The following is a 12,711-nucleotide window of genomic DNA, read 5'->3' as shown; positions in this document are numbered from 1 at the left end:
TATAACCTTGTCTTTTTCCCCCACTGGTATGATGCGTTCTGTGTTGCTACTTACTCTGTTTTGTGTTTTTCTATTGTTTAATCTCAATACGAAATTACCTTTAAGAAATTCCTTACAGTATAAAGCAACAGCAATGTTTCATATCAAACCTTAGTACTGATCATTATAGTTGAACCAACTTTTTTTCCATGACAGCATTTGGGAGGACATATGAAAATCAACATGCATACCTACTCCAGATAATCTTCATATTATGCAAAGAAAACACTTTTCACAACATACTTAAGAAATCAGGATTTATTTCAAAAAAGGCATTTATTCATAGCCTAAAGACACATTCTCCCTCAAATGTATCTCTGAAATTGTTTCTTTTTTTTTTAGTGATATGCAATTTTATTGATATTCCCCTGAAAAGTTGCCGGAAACCCAAATCTGGCAAGCATGTCTGACTCATTTGTGGGTGAAAGTCACCTTTATTTAGAGGATAATCGAAAGCTGATGATTGTTACTTTGTAAGCTTCTTAAATTATGATAAACAATGGAACATGTGCAAAAGAGATGACCCTATCCTGCATGTACATTATTCAAACCTGCTCTGTTGTAGAGCAGGTTGGTTTGTTGTAGCAGCATTTATGGATGCTGACTGATCACTATTAATCTATTTGTACTTTTGACAAGAATGCTTTCAGTTTATTTATTCACCACTGTGGCAACTTGCAGACAGAACAGTTTGAAAATGTAGCGCTGCAAGAGCAGCTACAACTCCATACACACAGTAGTGCTTCGCAAAGTGTGCAATTACTGCTGTGAACACAGACGGGAGGTGGAGGAGGCACAGAGAGGAAGAGGTAGAGAATGTCTTGTTTAAATCCATTTTAGTCTTATTACAAACTTGGCAGTGAGCTTACCAAACCCTTTCAGCTTAGTCAGTTACTGATTTTTTTTTTTCTTCCTTCTTTAGGCATGCCAATCGATTAACAAAATTCAATTACACAATATTCATATCCACAAAATCCTCTCTTTCTCATTAAGTAGCAGAGACTAGAATGTTTCCTATACAGGCCTGCAATGAGCAGTTTTCAACAGCTCTGCCTCCGACTCATTGTAATGTTTGGCCCTCTGAAATATGGGACAAGAATCGGGGTATTTGTGTCAAAATCTGGTGTCAGGTCTCCACACCAGATCTATTAAAATGTTACTTGGAACATATGTGGTGGAAATATACAAATTCAAGTCTGACAACTATTTTGGTTTGAATGATGAATATGAACTGAAGAAGGAGAAAATAAAAAAAAAAAAACTTTACTGCAACATGCAGTAACTAAAAATTAATAGATTCCACCCTGTCTCTCTTCACAGCAAATACACGTTCACATCACTAAGTAAATCATTATTTAGAGAAAATAAACATTGAAATCAAGCAATAACAAACGGTCTATTACCAACATAATAAATACTTAATGGTTTCATAACCATATTCTGTCTCATTCTAGGGTCCTGCAAGCGTCTCTCCAAAACATACAGGTTCTCATTTCTTCACCACCTTCTCCAGATAACCGATGAATCTTCTCAGGTTGATTTTGATGTTGTCCAGCACACACAGCTGCTGAGGGCTGTACTTGCCTCTCCCTTCTTTACGAATCTAGGGGAAGAAAAGATGATGGTATTAAAAAAGGTTAAAAAAAAATAAATCTCACAACGGACTGAAAGATAACGAGAGAATGTTTGAATCTTTTTTATTTCTTAAAACAAGAAGGACAACAAAGATTTTGCACCTGTGACATGCTAAACTATTATTGTTCCCTAAAACTGACGAGGGCATAGTGAGCAGTACCGTTTACAAGGAGGAAAAAACAAAAATTCCTGTGGTGGGAGGGTTGGTTTAATAATGCTTCAAATGCATTTGAAATATCTTATAGCCAAACGCGGATAAAACAAAAAAAAAAACAAGAACAGGATTCAGAGAAGAAATGAATCTGGTACCTTGGCCTTAAACACAGGTTGAAGTGCCTTCAATGCAGGTAGTAACTGGATGTTTTTAGCTGCCGTCTCTGCCTCGTCTCCATCCGCGAAAACATCAAACAAGGCGTCGAGTGCTTCTCCGTTTACAACCAGGTCGACATCTCTTGTAGCAATTTGAAGTAAGGCGTTTCCGATCAACTGTGGGGGGCAAAGTTTCTTAGAGGCAGAACAGATACTCCAGAAGAAGAAAAAGGAGAGAAAAATGGTACCTGAAGGGTTTCAGCAGTGCCCTTCTCTTTGGCTAATGTGCTGCCGGTGATGCCTAGAATGGCGACGGCGTTGACCCTCACACTGACAACCTCACAGCGGGTGGCTGCTTCGCTCAGGCTCATCAGCTGCTGGGGGGTCATGTGCTAACAAAAACAAAACCAACCGCACAGATATTGAGCTGTCCAAAATAAACATGGTTAACAGTGTTTGGTGTGAACTGGCTTTTTAACTCTGAGAGGAATAGCTTCTGTGTTGCCTCTGTATTTATTTAGCATGGTATTTATTCACTGTTGATGAACATGGAACCAAAGTTTATGAGACACTCCACCAATTTTACACAAAGTCTGCATTTCAAACTGGATGAGTGGGTTTGAAAAGTGTGGACATTTACCAGGCAGGAGAGGAATAACTAAAGATGTCACTTAGTTGCATTATGGGAAATGTAGGATCCAGGATGTTGGGAGCTTAACCCGTATTAGCTACTAACTGCATAGATTTTGATTCCTCTTTTTTTTAATCCGTCTCTTGTGAGATCCCCAGATATATGGAAGTGCAACACTTAATCACTGGAGTGCACATTTTAAAACCACCCATAAAAGGAAATGCTTAAAATCACCAGAGGAGAGGCCGAAGCTGTGATGTATTCTGTACCTGGGGGATATTTTTAGAGGCAATCATCTGTAGAAGAGATCGCATGGCACTGATGACAGCCTCTAGGAACTCCTCATCTTTGGGTAGCTCTGAAAATTAAAAAAAAAAAAAAAAAAGGTCAACTGTATTTACTTGGCATATGAATTAAATACTTCAATACTGCAACTCTATACACTGTATACCTGCTGTGTTTTTCATTTGTGTGCCATGCTATTTGTGCTGTGTGTCATCTGTTATGACATAAATATCTTTGTTAAACATTTTAATGTTTTTTTTCCATCTGACCATTTTAAATGATCATTCTACAAACAGATCAGATTGTGTCACATTTACTTGTGGTTTTCACTTTTCATCACAATTTTGATTCAAAATCTAGACTTGAAATTACTTAAATTTGTATTTTTTCCCTTTCCTTCACATTTTTGTGTGTATTATAAATATAAAAAATAACAGAAATATCAAATGTGACTTGTGCGCTACGTTACAGTGCTGTGACATAAATATGAGACCTGCTGTGCCAAACACCAGTGTGGACAGGTGCTGTGCCGCTCCCTGCAGGGCTGCTGCTCCTCCCAGAGACTCAGCGTCCATGGCGGAGAGGATGCTATGGAGGCACGTCAGCGCCCGGGACTGTACCCGCTGCATCCTGAAAGAAAGCAGATAAGAAAAGAAGAAAAAAACTTAACAGTGAAGATGTGACAACAGAAAGTGCCAGAGTGCCTTTAATAACTTCTGATCAGTGGATTTTTAAGAGAAACTTTAAGTGAGAGGGTTACTTTTTTATCAGGCTTTTCCAGGAGGGATTCTGATGGCACACATCCATGGCTTCCTGTTTGGGGAACTGAGTCTTTTTGAGGACCTTGAACCAAGAGGGGGAAAAAAAACGACATTACAAACATCTTCATGCTATTCAGTGTGGTCACATAGGTGTATGTATGTAAATAGATCCAAATAATTAAATCCGTTCTGCCTGGAGTATAAGATGGCTGGGCTTCACCTCATAATTAAACCATATTTTAGGTTGGTAATTATAGAAACATTAACTATTTATTATTGACTACATTCAGATTATTGTCTAAACTTTCTGATGCTGTGATGAACTTTGTTGACATGATAGCTCCACTGAGGATTAGTTGCAGATACTCTTTGACCGAGGTGAGGTGTGACTGAAGAAGCAGACAGGTTATTTGCCTTTTCTGGGATGCTGTGATTGATCAAGGCCCCGTGAACCTCAGCAGACAAACACAGTGGAGACATGAGATTGGACACTCCATCACAAAGGCCATCAGCACCCATTTCACTTTCATCGCTGCTTGATGTCTCCTCCCACTCGTCGTCAGATGGGTCTGAAGAGGCACACGTACAATACGATATGATCAGGGCAATCGTGACACAGATTCAAGTCGAACATGGCTAATGCGGAGCGACAAAAGGCATTCCTAGGTTCTCAAATTAACTCTTTTCATGTATTTCATGCTATAATAGCCTTTACGATAGACAAACACATACTGGGTGGCCATGTCACAGGAAATAATGTTGATAGGAAAAGTGCCCGGGGTCAGCACTGCTGTCCGTGCCCACTACACTCACCGTCAGAGCAGCACATGTTGACGATGATCTCTAGGGACGTTTGCTGGGCTGTCAGCAAGGCCATAGCCTCCCTCAGCTCCTCCTTGCCCCTCTGGACAAAAACAACCAGCCATGTGAGTCAACATCCTCCCAAAACGATGACTGTTATCACTGTTATCACCCAGTTGGAGCTCAGCTACCCGCCACAAAGAAGAGATTTCTTTCAACAGTTGTACCCAGACGTTTCAAATTGCACATTTTGAACTGGTGATGCGAGTGAAAACCTGCATTCACGGTGTTACTTTAGAAGGGAAATTTTTGCTTATCTATTCAGTCTACTGATTGCAACTGTGTCTGTTTAGCAGTGTTGTGACAGAGAGTTGCTCTCCGTAGCTGTAGATTTACACTGCTGCGCTAGAAAAACCGAAGCCTGGATCGAAATAACCCCATTGTGTAACCCACAATATTACAGGGTATTTTGGAACATCATCGTGAATGTCAGCCGCAATCTTGGGGCTCTGGCTGTGACTGAGCTGAGAGGGACAGCTCTGTCTCGCCGAGGTCAGGTCTGGGGACTGTCAGCGTGGTGGAAGCCAGAAGCCGGTCCCTAGTTGAACCCTGGTTGAGTGTCCCTGGTCTGCTCCCTCCGAACCCGGCGGTTTGTCTGCTCTGTCAGTCTGGCTTGCACTGCTGGATGACTCATACGTCACCTTTTCACCTGCCATTAACATGCGCCGCCAAAATACAAAAGTGGATCGCCGTAAATACAAACCTCTGTGCATGTCATACCATTACTGTTGCAGCGTTTCTGTCCATTTGTGTCATTTTACATGATTATATTTAAGCTTAGGGCACTTTGCCTTTTATTTGTATTTTCAAAGTGTCCAAATCAGTGCTTGAACAGATCAGGATTGCACCTCTGCTTTGTTATTTACTTATTGTTTATATATACATACATAGCACTGCTTACAGAAAGTTGAATACGCAGCGTTAATTTAAAGTTTGTTCAGCATTTTCTTCAGCAGTACAGACAGCTGACGTTAAGCAGCTCTTGACAGCATGCATGAGCACTCGCTTTTAAGTGCTGATTTGGGAAAAGTGTGTGACAAAGATCGTTCATAGAAACACTTCAATTTCTAAGATCGATCATCAGAAATCAGGCCAGAGCTCTTCATTGGGTCTTGATTTACATCTGGGTCTTTACGTCTATGTTTTATCCTCCTGCAATCTGCTGATGACGGCAGCGGATGACGGATGCTACGGAGAATGGAAAGGGGTTTTTAGTCTCTCTGACAAGTGTGATTCACTGTGTTCACAGGTCAACCTCTATGGCCAGAGGGGCTCAAGCTCACTGTACGCATAACGAGGAAAAGCGACATCTAGAGTACTGGATTTAAATACCAACTTGGACATTATGATCTCCCGGCATTTATCTGTGAAACACTGATAGGAAGTTAAGACGTTAATGTCCAGACAGGTTTGACATAACAGCCAAAGCCTCCATCTCTAAGTGTCTTCAGCTTGTTTTGACATGAATGCGTGTCTCATAGTGACATGTAAAAGATACATTCTAACAGCGTTAACAAATTAGTACCGGGGGTAGGGGTGGCAGTAAGAGACACCACTTACAGGCAAGAGGTCAGAGAAGTCGTTATCGACTCTTGCAGCTTTTCCGTTCCTCTTGTGTTTAGGTGCTTCCTCGTCGTCGTCCATCTCTTCCACAGCAAGCTCTCCCGCGGCCTGGTCGTCCATGTCTGTCACAGCCGGTGCGTTACTGTGGCGCGCCTCTTCTGCTTGTCTGAGTTCAGGGATCAGCGTACCTGCGTCCAGATCCAGGCACTGTGACAAGGTGGCCACCGCGGCGCTGAGGGTCTGGGCCTGGCGGGCAGCGGGAAGGCTGCCCTTCACGTTCCACAGTGTCCCTGAGGTGATACAGCAGGCTGAGTTAGGGCTTAAAAGAGGAATATTATGAGTATTACAGTTAAAGGATTCATCAATTGATGTGTTTATCTGGGTGCTGCAGCTTTGGCAACTTCTATAAAGCTCAATCAAGAGCACTAAAAAGGGTATTTTCTCAGATTATATTTTTTCTTCTTTCCTATATTTATACACAGCTTCAACTATCTAATGTCTCTTTCAAAATGTGTAATAGTGCCAAGTTTCAGTTTTGTACAATTTAGGGGGAAAAAAAGGGGGGCATGACAAGTGACAAATTCTACCTGCAGCCAATGTCCTGAGGAGAGTGTGTGCCATGCCAGGCTGAGATGACAACAGCACAGTCTCCAGGGCTCCAAGCACAGCAGTGTTCATGCTACATAGCAGCTCTGGGTTATCCTCAGTCACAGTGTGCAAACAGTGGGCTGGAAGAACACAGGATGGAAAAAAAAAGACTCTCTTAAAAGCTGGCTTCTCAAAGTTGAGAAACCAAATTAGTTAAAGGTTAGGTCTGCCAAAGGCCTTTATTGCCAATAACAATGGTGAAAGTCCTATTTGGGAGGACAGAGCCTGTACAGTTATAGCTATTATAGGACACGTGTAAATGTCAATGATCAGTTCACACATTGTAAGTCATTTCTGTGATCACCCTAATTACAGAGCTCGCAGTGTCTGCTCTATTTACACATTGTCATCACATCAAAAAATGTTTCCCACGTCACACATAATGTTTAAGGATATCAATTTTCATAAATCCACCTGATGTTCAGGTGAGTCTATGTTATCTGCTGGACTGGGTCTAAAAGGAACAGTAAGACATTTTGGGAGATTTGTTTAGTTTATTCGCTTTGGAGAATTAGATGCAAAGATTAATACCACTCTCATGTCTGTACCATTAATACAAAGCTACAATAAGCAGCCTGTTAACCTAGCTTAGCATAAAGACTCGAAACAGAGGGAAACAGCTAGCCTGGCTCTGTCCAAAGAGCCCACAGTGACTTTCTGGAGTCTCACCTGCCTGCTTCACTGACTCAGCAGTGAAGTTAACAGCTATGTACATGTATAGTTTAGCATTGGTGAGGATCTGACTGTCAGTACTGTTTGGAGGTACAATCACGTTTATGTCAACAGGACCAGTACCAGGAGAAAGAGAACTCTGTGTCCTGATATTTGGAGAAAATTGAAGGTGACCATGAGTGAACATATGTCCAGATGAGATGTACTCAACACCTTTATAAATACACCCTTACTAAAAATACCAATTATAACAAGTTAACACTACATCATTTAGACCTACCAGCAGATATAGCCAGTTCCACGTTGTGTGGGTGTCTGTCCAGACACTGGATGACCACATCGAGAAGACCCGATTTGTTGAACACAGTCAGCGCCTGGTTGCTGCTCTCACTGGCAGGACGAGGGGGTGGAATACCAGAAATTAATACTCATAGAGGGACATTTTGCATCATCTTTGGGTCAATAACTATGATTTAAGGTCAGCAACAACGGCAGAAACAAAAATTCAAGTAGAGGGCAGGTGATTTTCTGGACTAGCTGAGATAATTTAAGGAGCTTTAAATATATAAGGATTGTTTTCTGCTTCTTCCACAGCTGTAGCAAATGTACCTTTTTTAACACCTAATAGCTTCATGAGCTACCAAGTAGACAACAGTAGAAGACTGGTAATACAGGGCGTTTAGCTCACAAGAGAGAACCTGTGTGCATCTATGGAGTAAGTGGTAGGGAATGCATGTTCAGCAAACTGTCCTTTGATAAATACAGTAAAAAGTGAGAAACACACTGCTGTCAACCAGCTTGCATGACTTCTCGGCTCACCAGAGATTCCACAGGAGGTTCACAGCCTCATTGGCTACGTCCTCCACTGCATTTTTCTGGTCATTCATCTGTACTGCAGCGCCATCAAAACCAGCACAGCTCTGGAAAGAAAACCAGACTGTGTTCAGATGAAAGCGAAACAGGTATGAACTTTGTTTTTGCCAACACCCATCCGAAAAATGTTAAAATGTAAACTGGCAAGATTTTTCCCGTGGCAACATACTGTACATCCACCTACATTCAAATACTTACCTGCTCAGTCACCAGGAACTATTACGTAAAAACTCGGAAAATCTATAAAAATACGTGATTCGCATATTTTAACTGTCAGCTTCAACCACGGGTCAATGGTAGCTCATTTACATATCGTGAATATCTTTGGTGTGGAGTGAGACCTAATTGCTAAGGATATGGTTCGCCTGCTGGAGCAGCTGCTGATGAGGAGGAACTGAAGTGATGGGATGAGCTAAAAGCAGTGGCGGAGTCTCACCTCCCGAAGCAGTGCTGTCAGAGGCGTCATGACGTCGTGCTTCACCATGTCCTCACATACCTCCTGACCTCCGCATGCACTCAGATTTCTGTCATGGAGAGGGAGACGCACACTCATCATTCAGACGGAGGGGATTTGCTGTCAGAAATGCTGTTTGTTTGTATGTGTGTATGTGTGTGTGTGTGTGTGTGTGTGTGTGTGTGTGTGTGTGTATTCAGGACATGTAAGCTGATTTGAGGTGTGCTGGAGGACAATAATCAGTGCAGGGGTTCAGGTTGTACTCTGGCACAAAAACAAGTGTTGATTAAAGAGGATGATGTTTGAAACAGTTTAGATTGTCATCATCGCTGGTGAAGTTTCTTTGGGGGGGAGTTTAGTTATTTAGGGGTAAAACTAATTAGAATAAGGGAGGGGCATGTAACATGAGAATATGTCAGATTTCCACAAAAAAAGAACACAAATAAGTGTATAATTGTGTACATTATGTCATGAGATACTAATAACACAGGCCATCAAATCATGAACACTTCCCAGTATCTTCTTACAGTCGTACCTTTTATTGGAGCATGGCGCCCCCTATAGAAATAATATGACAAATACCTCTGTGCCCCATACACGAAATGCTACAGAAAACAGAAATATGCTACATGAAAGAACCTAATTGATTTAGGTTAATTGATTTAAATAATGTGCTCTGAATCTTATTGGAAGCAAAGCTTTATTTTTCCTCTACTGTAATCTTCTGTTTATATTCTCTAGCTGTAGGCTATTTCTGTTGCAACACATATTTTCCCTTAAACTTTTTGATCTTTTGTAAAAAAAAAAAAAAAATCATCAAGAGCACATACAGCATATCCCGACATAACACGTAGCTTGTGCAGCAAGTAAACAAAAACCATGGGAAGGCTAACAGTATAACAGACTGCAGAGGCTGTTAACACATACGTCTCTACATGGTTTGGTATCAGTAAATCCTAATAGAAAAAAAAAATATTGTGCTGTCTGTGCCAGCAGTTGCAAGCTGCCCAAAAGTTGAGCGTTTATTATAGCCGGCTCTACACGCTCACAGGTGTTTTCTCTTATGTGCCTGATTAGACTCTTTTCAGGACAGAAGAGGCATGTGAGAGGTGTGTGTGAGATCAGTTAGGTTAACTGAAAACACCTGCGTGGGTGTGCAGAGTGTAAAAGACACATGATATGAACCTAATTTTCTTTACTGTTTATTATAAGCATTACTATATAATCTGTCCTACATCCTGCTGCTGCTCTTCAATGGTTTTGTTGGCAAATTGTTATGTTTTCTGGCACATCACCGCCGCCAACTGTTGACCAGCAGAACTGAAACTGGTGCAACTGCATGCAAGATGTTTAAAAAAAAACAGGCACTCACTCGTAAAAACGTTGTCGAATTTATTTACTGCTGGTGACAGGCTGCGTTAACACTACTGGCCTTAATGCTCAATTCCGAATTTTTATTTGTGTTGATGGTCCACATTCATGTTTGTAAGTGACATGTGCTGATTTAACTGAAATGTGAGCTGCATGTGCACAAGAACAGCAACAATAATGTCATTCGTGTGACAGTCAAATCATAAACGTGGATATCATAGCTGTGCTAGCATACATGTCATGTTCAGGATTATTTGTCGGTATGTGAATTCCGATCTGACCGTTCAGACAGCGGTCGCATAGCCAGAGATTGGATATGAATCAGATCTAGGACCACATATGCATGCGGCCCAGATCTCATCTGTAAAAATTGGTTTGTTCACACTTCCATGAAAAAATCCTATTTAAGTCACTTGGAGGCAAAAAAGAACAGATTTAGGCCACTTCAGCATGTAATGTGAACATAGCCAAAATCTCCACGGGGTATCTTTAAGCAGGACTTCCCACCTTCACCACAGGGTAACATCCTGGATCAGCTGGTGACACTGACTGGACTGAGCAGGGATTTCTAATTTGGCAGACAGTAGATTCTGCCTTGATCCCTCAATAAGTCTTTTTCAAAGAAAACAAACTCTATTCATATTGTAAATATACTAATGACCCTCAGAAATATTCTCATTAACCTAAAAAAAAAAAAAAAAAAAAAGATAAAATGAAAAGAAGCACTATACTGAATCATTTTTCTCACTTTACATTAGGAGGTTGCCACAGTTACTTACAGCAGACGTTTTGACAAGTCACTGCAGGAAGAGCCAAGGTGCAATTAACACCACTAGTAATAGGCTGCATCCCAATAAGTCTTGCCAGTTATTCTGCGTCCTGGGATGGAGCATTGCCATCATTAGTGTTATTAGCTCCACCTGGATATTTTCTAATTTGACAAGTCAAAATACAAAAATCAGGGTCTCATCAGACCCTGATGAAGACTTAAGAGTCGATACGCCTTGGTCTGCTTGATTGCCTATAATTATATATATATATATGTATATATATAAATTCACTATATTATTTCACCTGACAACAGGATGCCTTTTTTCCATGGTTGTCTGCACTACTTAAGGACAAATATTTAGCAAGACTTCCTGGACTTTGTTTTTTGTACTTTTACCTGCCCCAATGAAGAGCACCTGTCATATGGGCCATCAGAACCATGCAGTGCTTCCTCCTCCTGTTGTTGACGGGTCAAAATTTGCTGTGGAAGCCTGGTGACGTTGGTGTTGGTTAATAGTTAAAAATGGTGTCTATTCAAGAACCCTTGATAGAGATTTTTGAGGACTGTTGCAACCGAAAGACTCAAAACATGCATGAAAACAGGACTTGACCCAGGATTCCTGGATTCATAGATGTCAGCCCACTGAGCATCACCGTCACTGTTATAAACTCACTCTTTCTCCCCCTGCTGACACTCCTGTTTGTTATAAATTCTCCTTCACATAGTGACCTGATGAGTGATTCCTCTCCTGCTGTTTTCCCAAAAGCACCTGAAGGCCAAGATGAAATAAGATCATCTGAGTCAACAAATGCTTCTGCAGAAACAGGGTTCTGTTGGTGCAGTTAACAGCCCACCACAGTACTACTGACTCACCTGAGTGCTCCGGTGGCGGTCTCCCTGACAGACAGGCTACTGTCCAAAAGCATGGGCCCGAGGCGCCTCACAGCATCCCTCTGCAGGAAGCCCGGGATAGTCTGGCTCTGTTGCACCACCCGAGAAATGCTGGCACATGCAAACTCTCGTACGTCTGCACTGGGACTCTGCAACTGTGGAAGGAATAATATGGAATAAACCATAAAAACCTGGCCCACCTCAGACTTCCTGCAGTCTGTTCAACATCAGAAACACAGATGAATCCCCAGCTGCACTCCTTTGGCACGAGAAATAAAAGTGTCAAATCTGGCTTTAAGACAGGTCACTTCAGACTGACAAATGTCAAGTGGATGAGAGCAATAATTCTTAACATAACAAATGCCAAAGTAAAGAATTTTGACATAAATACAAACACTAGATCAAATTAGAAGCTGTCTATCTATATTCAACCATTTAGACATAGGCAGGGATGTGTTTACTACAACTTAATTACAAAACATCTTAAACATAAAGTCATTCTGGTGAGAAAACACGACTGGACTGTGCTCATACTTTCTCCAACAACTCTGCAGCTGGACACCCATCATCATCATCATCGTGGTCTTCTTCCTCAGCGTCCACTTCCTTCACAGCATTCGCCGGCAAACCAACCGTGTTGAACTGCGGACGCTTGAACTTCGTGGTTTTACTTTTACCCATTTCAGTCTTATTTCAAGTGCGAGCGGCGCATAAACGTGTCGTTTTTCCTCTTGTAATATTACACACCGGCGTGACGAACAAACCTCCAACACACCTCAGCCTGGTTGGAGCAGCAGGCCATGTGGAAGACTGCTCCCTGCCGTAAAGTGCTGGTTGCTAACGGAAAGCAGAAAATTCTGTCGCAAAATCTCTCATATGCAAGACCATAGACTGTATGTGCAAGACGTATCCATAGTCATAGTCGTCTATATCAAATAAACTAGTC

General features: G+C 41.5%; 1 protein-coding gene across 1 annotated transcript; it reads right to left on the bottom strand.

Moving 5' to 3' along the window:
* Positions 1 to 282: 282 nt before the first annotated feature.
* heatr3 (HEAT repeat containing 3) lies at positions 283 to 12,597 on the bottom strand. The gene is made up of 15 exons (XM_044376648.1): positions 12,300 to 12,597; positions 11,748 to 11,920; positions 8,714 to 8,801; positions 8,224 to 8,324; positions 7,685 to 7,794; positions 6,672 to 6,812; positions 6,082 to 6,374; positions 4,474 to 4,564; positions 4,075 to 4,229; positions 3,660 to 3,742; positions 3,393 to 3,529; positions 2,884 to 2,972; positions 2,232 to 2,375; positions 1,984 to 2,160; positions 283 to 1,642 (listed from the first exon to the last, which is right to left on the bottom strand). Exons 1-15 carry the CDS (start codon positions 12,444 to 12,446, stop codon positions 1,529 to 1,531), a joined length of 2,043 nt encoding a protein of 680 aa, XP_044232583.1. The 5' UTR covers positions 12,447 to 12,597; the 3' UTR covers positions 283 to 1,528.
* Between the last annotated feature and the right edge of the window lie 114 nt (positions 12,598 to 12,711).

This window comes from Thunnus albacares, chromosome 1, assembly GCF_914725855.1.
Source record: "Thunnus albacares chromosome 1, fThuAlb1.1, whole genome shotgun sequence".
NCBI classification, from domain to species: Eukaryota; Metazoa; Chordata; class Actinopteri; order Scombriformes; family Scombridae; genus Thunnus; species Thunnus albacares.
This window is presented reverse-complemented; position numbering and strand designations above follow the sequence as displayed.